Raw genomic sequence first — 14,888 nt, 5'->3', positions numbered from 1 at the left:
ACGACGTTTTCCATTGACCTGTGTGCAGCAGCAACTTCCGTAGATTTTTTTGAAGTTATTACTTGTCCAATTACATTTTCATGCAGGCAGAACTGTTAGTTAGATATTGTAGATTGTAACAAGTCCAAATTTGCACGGAAAGTTAGGTTTGTATTCTAATTTTCCGTATTTGTTTGTGGCAAGTCAGTCAAATGGACGAAAACAGGAGCTGGACGGAAAACCGGCGCAATTACCCTAATTATTCACTGCAATAATCACCAACTATCTGAATCGCGGGGTGGGTCATGTCAGGTGGCGGACGCGGGCGGTACGAGTCTTAAATAATTATCGGGGATTCCCCGTTCAAAGGTAAACGACGGAGTAACCAAGTGACAATGTTGCCAAGTTATAAATTGTAAAATAACCAAATATTCGTCAAATATCAAAATACCCAGGTTATATTATAATAAAATGATATTACTTATTTAAGGAATTTGTTACATGTATACAGATAGAAAAACCGATTTAAATCCGGGTTTCGATTTTTAAAACCGGTTTTAGAATTCGTCGAAAAAGGGCGGTTTTTCCGATTTTCAACCGACTTCAAAAAAAGGAGGAGGTTCTCAATTCGACCCGTATGTTTTTTTTTTCTATGATAATAAAAATAAACTTTTTTAAAAACAAGCTTTTATTCTGAATTTCGAAAGTTTGTATCGCGCATGGAATTTATTCCTCTTTTTCTCTGTTTGCGCTACAAGCTTTCGAAATTCAGAATAAAAGCTTGTTTTTAAAAAAGTTTATTTTTATTATAATTTTATTTTACACTTTTTAGTTATATCTTAATCTCAGGACCCTGGACGTTATCTAACACTAAAGTGCTCGAAAAGACAAATCCAACGAACCCAAACTCGATGAGTTTCCGCCGTTTTGTTTAGGAGTTCCTATGGCCACCTCCCGACTCCATCATCAGACCAGCTCAATGGTACCATAATATTGCATTGTCATCGGACTTACACATGTATGCAAAATTTCAGCTCAATAGGAAACCGGGAAGTGGGTCAATTTTAAGTTGCAAGATTTGACGACAGACACCAGACATGTGAAAGTAATAAAAAGCTTGTAATAAGTAAAAGCACATTACAAGACGCGTTTTACGCCCGTGACATACGCGGTTCGTTGCCCGTTGTTCCTGTACACCGCGGCGGGCGCAGGTGAAAATAGCTTCGTGATTTCTTAGCCTTAAACTCAAAAAATAATAATCATTTCATACTTACATTATACAAAATGAGAATGGAGAAGAACTGTATAAGCGAATAGAGAGCCATATACTTGAATATGGCGAAGGACGTGCTGAGAGCACATCGGCCCTCCAGCGCCAAAAGCTTGACGCAGCTGATGTTCTGCACTTGAGACGTGAACGGCGCAGCCACTGCAAGCAAAAAGTTGTCATTTAGAGACGATGTTCTCGAACTTCTTTCTTATTGGCTGAAGACCGTTTAACCTTCCCTTGAAATAGCTGTACACTTTAGAAAGATATAGTAGTGGTGGTAACTAATTTTCTTACAAACAAAACAAACAAACTACCACATCGAGTTCCCACCACAGCAACTCTTGCGCAGATAAGATCTACAACTTAACCGACATTAAAAAGTAATAAAAACTCAACCAATTAAGGCAGAGTTGGTACCAGGGAAAGTTAAATTATCATTGGACTAACCCGGACTTCACCAAAGCGTAGACGAAACTGTTTTTAACCGACTTCACCAAAAGGAGGAGGTTCTCAATTCGGTTGGTATGTTTATTTTTTAGGGTTCCGTAGTTTTTTCAGCTAAGGTGTATTAACCGAAGCTGTGCAGTGTCACTACACGTCGTCAGCTGGAGTGAAGTCGAGATGTTTTAATAACGAAATTCTATTGCACTCCGCTATCTCGAATTAGCTTCGGTGGAGTCCGGACCTAAGAATCGACTTCTTATGGCAAGGCTCATGCCGTCTCGCTCGCTCACCTGACGCGTCGGCCTCGGAGAGCGAGATGCCAACATGCGCGGCCTTGAGCGCGCCGCAGTCGTTGGCGCCGTCGCCGCACATTCCCACGATGAGGCCCTCGCCTTGCAGCGCCGTGATGAGTTGGGTCTTTTGATCCGGCCCGAAGCGCCCGAATACCAGACCTAAACAAAGATTATGAAAACTTCCAACTGTTTACTTTGAACATTTACTACGCTTGAAATTCGATAACTCAAGTATACAGGGTGTTAGGTAAATGGGTATATGAGCTGACACTAGCCCATGTTAACATGGTCATATAAATGGTATAGTGAAGTCATAAAATTGATATCTTAATTTTAATTATTTTAATTTTCATACAAATCGGATTTTATAAAATTTATTTTGTATGAAAATTAAAAAAAATAAAATGATGATATCAAATTTCTGACTTCACCATACCATTTATATGACCATGTTAACATGGGCTAGTGTCGACTCATATACCCATTTACCTAACACCCTGTAGATCCATATTTAGCTTAGTACGAGGGGCTAACAGGACTATTAGTAATTTCTGCGAAACAATTTCAAATCAAACGAGCAAACGGATGACCTGATGATAAGTGATTACCGCCGCCCATAGACACCCGTAGCTTCGGGGGAGTTACAGGTGCGTTGCCGGCTTTGAAGATATTTAAAATATCATAGTTATGCGAATATCAGGCCACCCCAAACTGTTGCGAGTGTAGGCAAAATTACTATTCCAGGCAAAAATAAGAGACTAGTAGAGGAAAATTAGACGCCCGAACTCCTGCAGTAGAAAGTAAATAAATGGCTTGATTTTTTTTTATCCACAACGAGGATGCTCTTGGCCAGTATCTCACCTGATATGGTAAGTGATGATCAGGCCGAAACAGGAAGCGAGCTTCACTCGGAATCCTCAACCACGGAGGAACTGGCTATCTTACCTCTAATTGCCGGAAGACAATAATGCTGTTAACATTGTTGTTATGGCGACAGACTTAGGTAAGACGGTGGTAGCTAGCCAGGCGGACTCTGTCCTAAAATCTGTCCCACTGGAAATCGAACCCGGGACCTCTGCGTCCGAAGCAGGTGGTCTTACCACTAGACCACAGAGGCGGTTAAAGATGAGATGATGAAATTTAGGTATTTGAATAGACGCAACTCACCTTTGCTCAGCACAGCCGGTAAGAGCTCAGGATAATGAGCCCTAATAACAGTCCAGGTTTTCCCTTCCATCGCGAGAACATACGCATCCATGGACATTTTAGGAGGGCAGCCTTCACCAACCACCTGACAGAAAATCATTACATAAAGAAACATTGCAAAAACAAAACTTTATTAAATTAAATTGATACAACTAATAAGACACCTGTTAGCGATTAGTCAAAAACATTAAATAAATATACCTCCATGTTGAGAGGTGGTCTAGAATGGTCAGTTTGCTGATGTCCGACTGTGATCAAAACCAGTTTTTGGTGCGGCTGAACCATATAACAACCCCGCGCTACCGACATTGCCGTCATTATGTTGTCCCCTAAAATTAAAGAAAGAAAAATTAGGACTTAGTCACAAGATTACTGAAATATTCATCCCAGAAAATATCTCATGCAGCAATATAAACTACAAAACCTAATTCTAATTGTAGCCTTATATTTTTTTTATTGATTTGCACAAAAATTGTATATTATGTCAAAAATAATCAATGTGAATCGCTAAAATGGCGCATTGACAAGTTCAATAGATAGAGAATTCCAGCAAGCTTGTCTTCTACAAGACTTCATGGGATGTGTCATGAAACATTATTGTTTAGTAAATAACTCACCAGTCACCATTATCTGCTTGATTCCTGCATCGTGCAGTTCTCTAATAACTTGAGTGGTCTCTGGTTTCAGGCTATTTTGCATGACTAGAAAGCCTAGGAAACTCATTTCGCACTCAAGCGCCTCCCTTTTGATCCTTTGAGCGTCCACCCACTTCATTTTGCGGTCCAGCTTTTTGTGGGCGAGGCCGATTACACGAAACCCGTTTGACGTGTATTCATTTAACACAGAACTAAAGTTCTCAGGCAGGGATTCGGGCTTACACATACTGGCAACCTAAAAAGGTAATTCAAATATAATATAAGTAATTTGAGTAACATTTTTTTTTATTAGTACTTCTTTGGCTGTAATATGAAATAGGGTTATGATCACTGAGACATTAATGCCCGTTTACACCATAAATCCCTAATTTTTAAGCGACCCCTTTGAAAATAAAATTCATGTTATGTGTTGCCATAGGAGTCACTTAAAAATTAGGTATTCATGGTGAAAACGGGCAATTCTCTGTTTCAGCCGATTTTTATCCCATTTCATATTACGAAACTGGTGTCTATTGGCACGGATTATACGTGGGATTTGTTCTTTTAGTGATTACCTTTTCCGGTGCACCCTTGACGAAGTACACCATTTGCGGCTGACCGAGGACTCGAGCGATGACGCCCATCGACTGCTGCGACGACGAGAAGTGGAAACGCCGCAGCAGACCGATCTACACATTACGGGAAATCATGGTTACACATGTTCACATTTTCCTTTCGGAGTTTTCAGACAAACATTCCTAGAAATAACAAAAAGAATTGGGTAATTTTAAGGCTTGATTTTCTCGATGTCGGCGGCGCATACAAATACACTAGGGGGCGTAGTGTGAGGTTACTTCAAACGCATTCGATATCTACTGCATAAAATGTTACCGTTAAATCGATAAAATCGCGCGGTTGCACCGTTTCGTGGCGCGCATTCTAGACCCACAGTCCTCTTGTGGATAACGGTGTTGGTTGTATAATTACTTAACTGTTTACATAAGGTTTGAATTGTAATTTTTATTACTTATACAACTGTTTGTTTTCCTTAATAAAATAAAATAAGTGTCATTAAATGTACGCCAGATTATACATATAGCGCCCCTAGTGGAAACTTTCAAGAACTAATCATCATATATTTTTTTAACGCAGTCGATATCGAATGCGTTTGACGTAAACTCACACTACGCCCTAGGTCTATGAAGCACCGCACTGCAACGCCGTCGTGAGCAGCAGATGATTATATTCATACGCGTCGCCGACGTCCGCTTAAAAGGAAATCAAGCCTAATGACAAAATAATTAATTGAATCATATGCAGCTTGATACTACTAATATTTTTATAAGAAACCAATTTTCGATATGAAACTATCAATTTTATGTAATAAAATTTAATGTAGAGGGACTCAGACGGAGTCTGTACTGAAAGGTACACACCATACGTATCCCAGAAATTATCAATATTTGACTCAAAGGTACACAGAAAGAAATCAGCGATCGCCTTAGAAATGTTGTAGTAATATTTTGTAACTTGTATTATTGTTACCTCATAAGGAACCTCCATAGTAAACGGGTCATAGTCCACATTCTGTAAGTCGGCATCCTGGGAGGTGGCCGGCTTCACTATGGCGGGCGTCAGGTTGTCGAACCGAGTGTTCTCGGGCCCCGGCTCTTCGAGTACCTGTCGAGATAGCGCAACCATTACGCCTTGATCATTGCAGTTACGTAGTTTATCTGTTATCGCGCAATTTTAAAGCAATCAGATAAGGAAATATTTTACGGTGATAAATCAATGTGAGATATAGTAGGCAAGAATGTGCAACACCTTGTTTGGAGACGATCACCGTAACCGCAATACAAATAAACGCATGACTCACTTCGTTTTTTCTAAGCAAACAGCATAATCTATTCTAAGAATGGAATTACCCGAATGGTTTTGTTTGAGGTAAAACGAGTGACCACAATAAAATGAGTAATCAGAGCTTGTCAAACTTGAATAGTTTTTGTCTATTCGAAAAAAAAATATGCGTCAAACTAGCTTTTGGAGGCGGCTTTGCCCGCATGGATTTAGTTCTGTCACATGTCATTGGACCCGAAAAGAAATTAAACGGAAGAACATAGGAGTTCGAAGTTAAGGTTCGACTTCCCTCCAGTGCAAAGCGGATGACAGTTTGTCCTGTCATATTATGTATGTATGTATATGTTATTATTTTCGATTTATAAGAATAGTTAGTTGATCATCCATGTAAATCTTACCCATTGCGTGAATTCGAACATTTTCAGGTCAAGCGGATCTCCCTTTAGTTGTCCTTGAATGCTGGTGAGCGAGTGGCAAGAGGCAAGGGCTTGAACCAGAGGGCTTTTAGCTGGCAAGTTGTTGACGTCCACCACACACTGGCCAAACTTCTCTTCGGCTTGCACTGGTATTACTGAGTAAAAATCTAAGCCATCTTCGGTTAGGGTTCCAGTCTAAAAAAATATTTAAATTAATTAAGAAAAAAAGTATATTACTTTAAGTGTAGGCATTTATTTGTTTTCCGTTATATTTGAATTACGTATTTATGAAAATAACTGAAGGAAAAGTTTTCTTTTTTCATTCAAAGGGACAATATGATGTTTTTGGAGGGGATTTTAAATAATAGTATATAACTGGAGTGCAAATTTATTTGATGTACTTTTTGTTATCTAAATTATTTGTAAAAACTAATTTGTATTCTGTTGCTGTACCTAAATAAATAAATAGGATGTTTTACCTTGTCAAAGCACATGACTTGCAATTTCCCACACATGATAATCCGGGGCGGGGACACACAGAATATCTTGTTTTTGCGCAGGCGCTGTTGGCTGTACACTATGCCAGCTGTCATGGCGGCCGGCAAGGCTGGCGGGACCACGATTGTTATGATGTCGAGTGTTCGAAGGATTATTGTGCCGACTGGACTCTATAAGAGAGAAAAATAGCAGTTAGCAAATAGTCTAGCCCGTTTTACGAATGAGGGACCAAAATAGACTCAAAATCAAGCTTTAAATTCAAGTCTTGAAGAAGTTTATTGACCTTCAATATTTAGAACAATTACAGGATTCAATCTGGGTACAGTCCTATCAACTTAAGCTGAGAATTGCATTTGTGTGAGTGATCGCCAAAAGTACCGTTAGTAAAACACATACAAATAAAATTAATGTTTTATTAAAAGGAAGTCTATAAAACACTTACTACCAATTGGGCCGATGTAACGACACTTGACACATCCTTTTAAATAAATAAATAAATAAAAACAGGTTCTCGCTCAGCATATGCCAAGGCACGAAGNGACCACGATTGTTATGATGTCGAGTGTTCGAAGGATTATTGTGCCAACTGGACTCTGTAAGAGAGAAAAAAACAGTTAATAATTAAGCAAAGGACCCAATTATGAAGAATGACATCGGACGGAAAGCTAGTCAAGAATATTCAAACGTTAGGTTACTTTTCAAGAAAAAGGTATTTACTTAAACATAATCATTCTAATGGTGAAAGTATTTTTCAAATCAGTTCAATACTTTCGGAGCCTATTCAATAAGTACAAAGAAAAAACCAAATCTTTCCTCTTTATAAAATTAGTGTAGATAAAGTACGTATTTAACTGTGAAATACTAACCCCTCTTAAAACATACAGCCAAATGGAATAGGCCATCCCAACAGCGGCAATACAGAACATGAACATAACGAATTTCACTGCGTCGTTATAGAACTGGAAGCCCAATTGTTTGGGGAACAGAATGCTCTTGATGAGTTCTCCCTTCGCCGTGTAGAAGCCTGTTCGGACAACTTTTGCTAGAACCTAAAAAAATACATTTGATTAGATACAACAGTAAAGATCAACGCATAACTGTGTCTGAGGTATGGGGGCAGCACGGGAAGGTTGACATAACTGATATAAAATAATAATATGTCGTGATAGAGCATACAATCAGGCCTGTTCATCTCCGCGAGTTTACATCGAAAACAAAACACGCACGATGGCCCACCTACAGTATACTATTATTTTTAAGTTGCCTCAAGACACTGAGTGGTAAATAAGTAGTTAATATTATTCATGATAATTCATGCTAAATCATGTATTTCCTCCGCCATTTTCCGCAGTTTGACACCTCAAGTTACATCATTTTACCGAAGTCAGCCCTATAGCTTCGGCGCACTGCCGATCACTGACGTTTGTCAACAAAATGGTGCTTGACTCTTGAGACAGGCTAAATTACACCATATTGTTAATGACATTGAGCATACATTTTTTTAAATACCTTCGCGAAGTAAAACTTCTGTACGTAGTACTTATTATTATTCTGTGATACAATATAGAAGCACATTGAAGTCTAGCTGACGTTTTACGTTACAAAAACACCCTTCCGTGCCGCTCCCATGCCTCAGACACTGAATCAGTTATGCAGTAGACCTTTAAAATAGTATTATATGTAGAATTCATAGAAGTGGCATTAACCTGATTATTGCCATAGAATCGCGTTTGGATGACGTGCGTGCCAGCAAACAGTGTATATCTTTTGTGTAATTCGGTTGAGTATACCTCCGCCGTCGCGCAAGGGGGACCCTTCATTACTGGTACACTTTCACCTGTAAAAAAATTAAAAATAAATAAGAAAGGGCGTCTAAAATAACACGCAGGAAGGTGGCATAGTAACGATTTTTTCTGGGGCACACAAAATTTCTCTATGTATAAACAGGGCAAAAAAAAAAACAATTTTGGGGCGATTTATTATGTCTTACTTGGCCTCCCGTAGCCTAAAATATGTTCCAGCAGAAGTGAGTTACGTCACTATTCAAGCTTCCTACCGCCACTCGCGGGGTTTCCGCAGCACGGTTAGTTTATTTTGCTTATCAATGTGTTTGCCTAAATGTGTACTAGCCTACCAGTGAGCATGCTTTCGTTGACTATGACGTTTCCCGTCAGCATCATGGCGTCGCAGGGCATGACGCAGCCGTCAGGTGGCAACACCAGCACATCACCAGGCACCAGCCGACTGGCATTCACTACGCACTCCTCGCGCGTGCCGCGTGACGGACGCAAAACTGTCACGGTGAACGCGCTCGTAGAGCCCGCCATTTTGTGCAAGTTGATGCTCATCTGAAAAGAAAATAGGTTATAAGACTCAAAATTAACAATGATAACCATAATTTTAACCATGTGATCCAATCACAAAGCTAGCTTTGTCAGTAAAACGTGTAGAACCGCGTTTGCCAGAAAACGTTTGTTTGGTCTTTTAAAAAGCATAGTTTAGAATTTTCAAGTTATTTTTTGGTATGAGCCTAGGCGCAGACCACCGACTATTAGTTGGCCGATAGTTGGGCCCGATTCTAATTTGTAGAGTCGGCCGATACGAAATCGGCGTAATGAGCGCACTTCCATACATGTCCATACTGATTAACTGCCCGACTAAGCTATCGACCGACGAAAAAACAATAGTCTGCACCTAGGCTTAAGGAATGTCTAGGATAGTCTTATTTATTACCATTTTGTGACTTCATCAATTCATTGGTATTCCACTAACCTGTTTTGTCTGGTATAATGCCATCATGCAAGATATAGTAGACAACAAGAAAACGCATGATGCATATTGATAGTATTCATCCAGTGACCAGAGGATTATGGAAAATACTTGGAACAAATAAAACGGGTTGAAGACTTCATCCACAAACAGTGTCCAGTAGCTTTTAACTTCAACTTCCACTGAATTGGTTCCATATAACTTGATCCTGAAAATATAAATTAAATAACTATCCATACCCCGCCACAAATACTAGTTTGCATCTGATTACATTATTAAAATTTTAAATCAATGTCCTTATCAATATTCTGACCAATTATTTATTACGGCTGGCAGCAGTGGCCACACAATATAACCATTATATCCATGGAGTTCAATGAATATGAATAAAGTAGATAACACACAGTTAAAAGCTGTACTTTAACTACAGTTTGACTATACCACTTGATTGAGCCCACTCGTAACACAAGCTTATTTAGCTTATCACGAGGGGCTAACGGGACTATTAGTAATTTGTGCAATACAAATTGCTAATAATCTTTTAAAAAAAATACATATAAAACATCGTTACGAAATGTTAAGTTCTCATTTTTTTTAAATTATGATTTATTCCCAATAAAGATATAATTACTCACAATTCATTTTGCTGACGTTTGTTTATATAATCTTTTAAAAAATACATACAAAACATCCATAGCTGGGCACCGTTAATCAAATAGTTAACTTCGTTAATCGTTAAACCGTTAATAAAAAAATTAACTTCGTTAAACGTTAAAACGTTACATTTCGGAAGATTTAACGCAAGTTAACGTTAATCGTTAATCCGTTAACACGTGATAATAAAACGAAAAAAAAAAAATTGTATTGCATACAACATCATTGCGTATGGAATTCGTTTTAGTACAACTGCATTTCAGAATAAAAGTTTTTAAATTTTAAATATTATACACTTTAGTTGTATCTCAATCTCAGAGCCTTGGTACAATTACAATACAATTTAGCACCAAAGTGCTCGAAAAGACAAATCCAACAAACCCAAACTCGATAAGTTTCCACCGTTTCGTTTAGGAATTCCTATGGCCACCTCTTGACTCCATCATCAGCAGGACCCTGGACATCATCTAGTACTAAAGTGCTCAAAATGACAAATCCAACGAACCCAAATTCGATGCGATTCCGCCGTTTCATTTAGCAACCTCCAGTCCAGACTCCATCATCAGACCAGCTCAGTGGTACCATAACATTGCATTGTCATCGTACTTACATAAGTATACCAAATTTCAGCTCAATCGGCTGAGGAAAACTGGTCTTAAATTCAGTTGTAAATAAATAAAAAAACCGGCCAAGTGCATGTCGGACTCACGCACAAAGGGTTCCGTACCATTGATTTATGGAATTAAATTTTTTTTTTTTTAATTTAAGTTATTTATATGAAAGATTACACGGTAATAAGCGGTTTACGATTTACGAGGTATTAAAAAAAACTACTTACTAGATCTCGTTCGAAACAATTTTCGTTGGTAGTTTTTATAGTAATGTACATCATAATAATGTTTTGTTTTAGATTTTTCATTTTCTTATTTTAGAAGTTAGAGGGGGGGACCAACTTTTTTCCACTTTGGAAGCGTCTGTCACGCAAACTATTCGGTTTAGAAAAAAAGTATTTTAGAAACCTCGATATCATTTTTGAAGACCTATCCATAGATACCCCACACGTATGTGTTTGATGAAAAAAAAAGTTTTTGAGTTTCAGTTCTAAGTATGGGGAGCCCCCAATATTTATTATTATTTTTGCATCAAAATCTTAATGCAGTTCACAGAATACATCTACCTACCAAGTTTCAACAGTATAGCTCTTATAGTTTCGGAAAAAAATGGCTGTGACATACGGACGCACAGACGGACAGACAGAGTATGACGAATCTATAAGGGTTCAGTTTTTTGCCATTTGGCTACGGAACCCTAAAAATGGATTTTTTATATCGTTGAGTTGGTGATCTAGTTACAAAAACTGTTGTTTTGGGTTCTGGAAGTTCTGGAAGCCCGAACGTACTTGTCAGAACGCATTTTTCAGCGTGTCTGCTGTATCTTTTTGGTAAATAGTAGGTACTGGATTAACGATTAACGGACTTAGGATAATTTAACGGGAGTTAACGAGTCCGTTAACATTTTTTAAAGTTAACTTAAAAGTTAATCCGTTAATAGAAATGTTAACTTCGTTAATTATAGATTAACGGATTAACGAGTTAATGCCCAGCTATGAAAACATCATTACGAAATGTTAAGATCTCATTTTTTTTAAATTATGATTTATTCCCAATAAAGATATAATTACTCACAATTCATTTTGCTGACGTTTGTTTATACCATTTGCACCTTCCATCAACAAACTGAGAGTAAGCTTCTCGTTAAGCGCCAAAACATTGATGAAAGTTCCTTGTTCGTGCATCCAAATGAAGCGGGTGTGTTGATAAATAAAAAATCGCAACTTATTGTCTTTTTGGTTCGAAAGGTTCAGGTCAATTTCTTTTACTTCTTCTATTTTGAACAAGCCATCGGCGTCGGTAACTAAAAAAGAAATAGTGAATAATAGGAAATTCGCTTAGAAACGGGCAATCGTCGTTAAAGCAACATTCACAGAATCTGTGCCAAAACTTCAAGGTAAATATATCATCTAATTTTACACTTACCACAAATGTATTCAGCCGTTTTCAAACTGCATTTTATGTATTTGAGTCTGTTGTAGGATTGATAGTAGGAGAGAGCAAAATATGGCAGTCCACATAGTAAAATGCATGTGCTGTGGAATATGATGGCTCTAACTTTGGAATATTTGAAGCCATATATTTTGATAACTTGCTCATCACCACTGTTCTCTAAAGTCTGCCATTGCCCTTCACCAATGACTTCATATTCGTCTGAAAATACAGAAAAGGTCTACACACAAAACCGGAGGTCACTGTTGGAATATGGTGATTGCATTGTGTTTGCATAAGTATAACAAATTAATAGTTAGTCTATCAATACAGAATTTCTATTATATTTGCTTAACTTTTTCCTTAAAACTTTTATGTGGTAAATCTTAAGGAAAACCTGGCTTTTTTCCTGTCTGATTTTAATCTAAGATTCTTCAATCTTCAATCACTGAACTATTATGGTGATTGCAGGTTCAGTATACAGCCCTTCATGCCTAGGGTTGCTAGGTCCAAAAACACAAAAGCCGGACTCTGTGCTTCATTTGGCCGGTCATTTTACCCTAAAAGCCGGAACATACTTTTTTCAATATTAGCGTCATAGCTATTATCTTTTAATGAAAAGGACAAGCCCCTAAAAAACCAAAAATGTCCGGCTAAAGCGACTAAAGCCGGACACCTGGCAACCCTATATCATGCCAGCACAGGCATAGGAATAATACAAGCATTATATTATGGCTTACCTAGACAGTTAACAATATTAACATATTTTTACACTAGAAATAACTAATTTAATCTTTTAGTTCAGACTCAGGCAATCCATCAGTGCAATATCACCTCTTAACCAATCAGTTAAAAATGTGTTTGTATTTGTAAGACGTTCTTGAAGGAAAATGTATTGATTTTTTTTTATTTTAAGTATAATTCTAACGGGACTTTTATAAAACCAAAATACACTCATCATCAGCAGAGCCACAGGAAATGCTGTGTACAAATACAAAAAATGTCTACTGATCTTAAACATATGAATTAGTAATTATAAATGACATCAGATAAACAAACAGACAAAGGACAAAACTATTGTAAATAACTGCAAAACTGATAACAAAAAATGATTTAAAGCATATTCAACATCACAACATCCCATATTATTATGTGAAAAGAAAATTTATCAAAACAAGGTGGTGCAATAAGTATTAGCAAACACATATGCCATTTCCATATTAGTAAAAATAAGCACACAAAATGAAATACTATTAAAAAAATTACAATAATTACATGAAAAAGGTAATATAAAATGTATAGTATAATTTGTGTGTTTGTTTTTACCCCAACAGGACCCCCGGCAAAGTGTATTTTTTAAATTATTCAAAACAAAAATAGGTGAAACATAAATGATTGGGTATTAAATTATGCACAGTGCAAATAAATGTAGCAGATGATATGGTAACAGTTAAGTATTACAATCCATGTCACAAATCATTTGTCTGTGAATCAAGCAAGCAGAAGGGTCTTTAATGAAATTGGGCGGTCACTGGTCAATTGATTCCAATTTAGTATGATTGCATTGCATAACGTTTGGTCAACTTTAAATTGTGGAATATTACCATTAAGTGAACACCAACATAGATAGTTTTATGTGCACAGTAATTATTTTCAAAATGTATAAGTAGTGCAAAAAATAGTGCAATAGGAATATAATAAGAAGTTATAGTAATTCCATGTATGTGTGTTTGTCTTGTTGGTTGTCCTAATAAATAAAATAAAAAATAAAAATAAAATAATGGGAAATATTTTACAATAACATAATAAAATTAATCTATGAATAAAAATACTATTTTGAACACAAAATAATGTTAAAAAATTACAATTATTGACATGATATTTAAATAAAAAAGCTTTGATACTTAAAACATTTAAAAAAATTAGGGAAAAAAACAATAATTTTCAGGCCACTGATATCATTAAAAAATGGTATTCAATACAATTTTACACGATTAAAGACAATGTTATAACCCATGGTTATAACCATGATATTGGAACATTAAATGAAGATTATAAATTAAGTTTATTGTTTGTTCACAACTATTAATGATAGTTTTAAATAGTTAATTTGTTGTTATTTATTTCGCAAAGATTGTTAATTTCACAGAATGTGAGTCACAAGGTATTTAATCAAGTGCATGTAACTTACCACAGGCGACGATGGCATTGTTCATGTTCGATACTGCCGTAAAAACTTATTGACCTCGAATAACACAAAAGCCTTAAGGCATATTACTTAGATGTTGATTAAATTATGTATTAACCGGTGCTACCTCATCGCATTGATTATTTTATTAAGATTTCACAAAATGAAACCGCACTGCTCACATCACACGAATGAAACAGAATGACAGATTGAACTTTTAATTTAAAAGGTAGGTACGTACCAAAGACACGATCGTAGTTTTTTTAAAATTGTATATGGCGATGAAAAGAGTAGGTTAAATTGTATAACTATCATGTGTCCTGGGGTTTAGCTTTAAATTTGAAGCACATTATTTGCAACTTAAATAAATACCACCATCTTATTTTAGATTATAACAAATCATTTTATCTGATGGTAGCAATCAATGATCAAAATCATTTGTTGTCGTTTCAAGCCATTTCAACTTACATTTCAAGCCATTTCAAGCTCATAAAGTAATTTATGTATTCTTAGCTTTATATCATAGACAAAAATGGCACGAGGTTTTACCTTTTCACGCCAGATGGCGTGTTGTGTTGTAGTCTGTGGCTATGGCTGGAAAATCTTCACGACTTACGTCAGGAAAAGCGGATGTTAT

General features: G+C 36.8%; 1 protein-coding gene across 1 annotated transcript in view; it reads right to left on the bottom strand.

Moving 5' to 3' along the window:
* Window positions 1-14,462, bottom strand: part of LOC114366451 (probable cation-transporting ATPase 13A3) — a 31,615-nt gene extending 17,153 nt beyond the window's left edge. Inside the window, exons 1-16 of the mRNA XM_028323319.1 lie at window positions 14,255-14,462; window positions 12,058-12,285; window positions 11,707-11,935; window positions 9,371-9,575; window positions 8,733-8,946; window positions 8,305-8,435; window positions 7,465-7,647; window positions 6,580-6,768; window positions 6,083-6,295; window positions 5,373-5,507; window positions 4,403-4,516; window positions 3,810-4,083; window positions 3,394-3,521; window positions 3,154-3,277; window positions 1,984-2,145; window positions 1,254-1,408 (exon numbers count right to left, since the gene is read on the bottom strand). Of these exons, the coding sequence (XP_028179120.1) occupies window positions 1,254-1,408; window positions 1,984-2,145; window positions 3,154-3,277; window positions 3,394-3,521; window positions 3,810-4,083; window positions 4,403-4,516; window positions 5,373-5,507; window positions 6,083-6,295; window positions 6,580-6,768; window positions 7,465-7,647; window positions 8,305-8,435; window positions 8,733-8,946; window positions 9,371-9,575; window positions 11,707-11,935; window positions 12,058-12,285; window positions 14,255-14,279 (2,709 nt within the window). The 5' untranslated portion in view covers window positions 14,280-14,462. The remainder of the gene's footprint in view (window positions 1-1,253; window positions 1,409-1,983; window positions 2,146-3,153; window positions 3,278-3,393; window positions 3,522-3,809; window positions 4,084-4,402; window positions 4,517-5,372; window positions 5,508-6,082; window positions 6,296-6,579; window positions 6,769-7,464; window positions 7,648-8,304; window positions 8,436-8,732; window positions 8,947-9,370; window positions 9,576-11,706; window positions 11,936-12,057; window positions 12,286-14,254) is intronic.
* Window positions 14,463-14,888: the final 426 nt, after the last annotated feature.

This window comes from Ostrinia furnacalis, unplaced genomic scaffold (genome assembly GCF_004193835.3).
Source record: "Ostrinia furnacalis isolate ACB-3 unplaced genomic scaffold, ASM419383v2 OfSCF0635, whole genome shotgun sequence".
Classification (NCBI taxonomy): Eukaryota; Metazoa; Arthropoda; class Insecta; order Lepidoptera; family Crambidae; genus Ostrinia; species Ostrinia furnacalis.
This window is presented reverse-complemented; position numbering and strand designations above follow the sequence as displayed.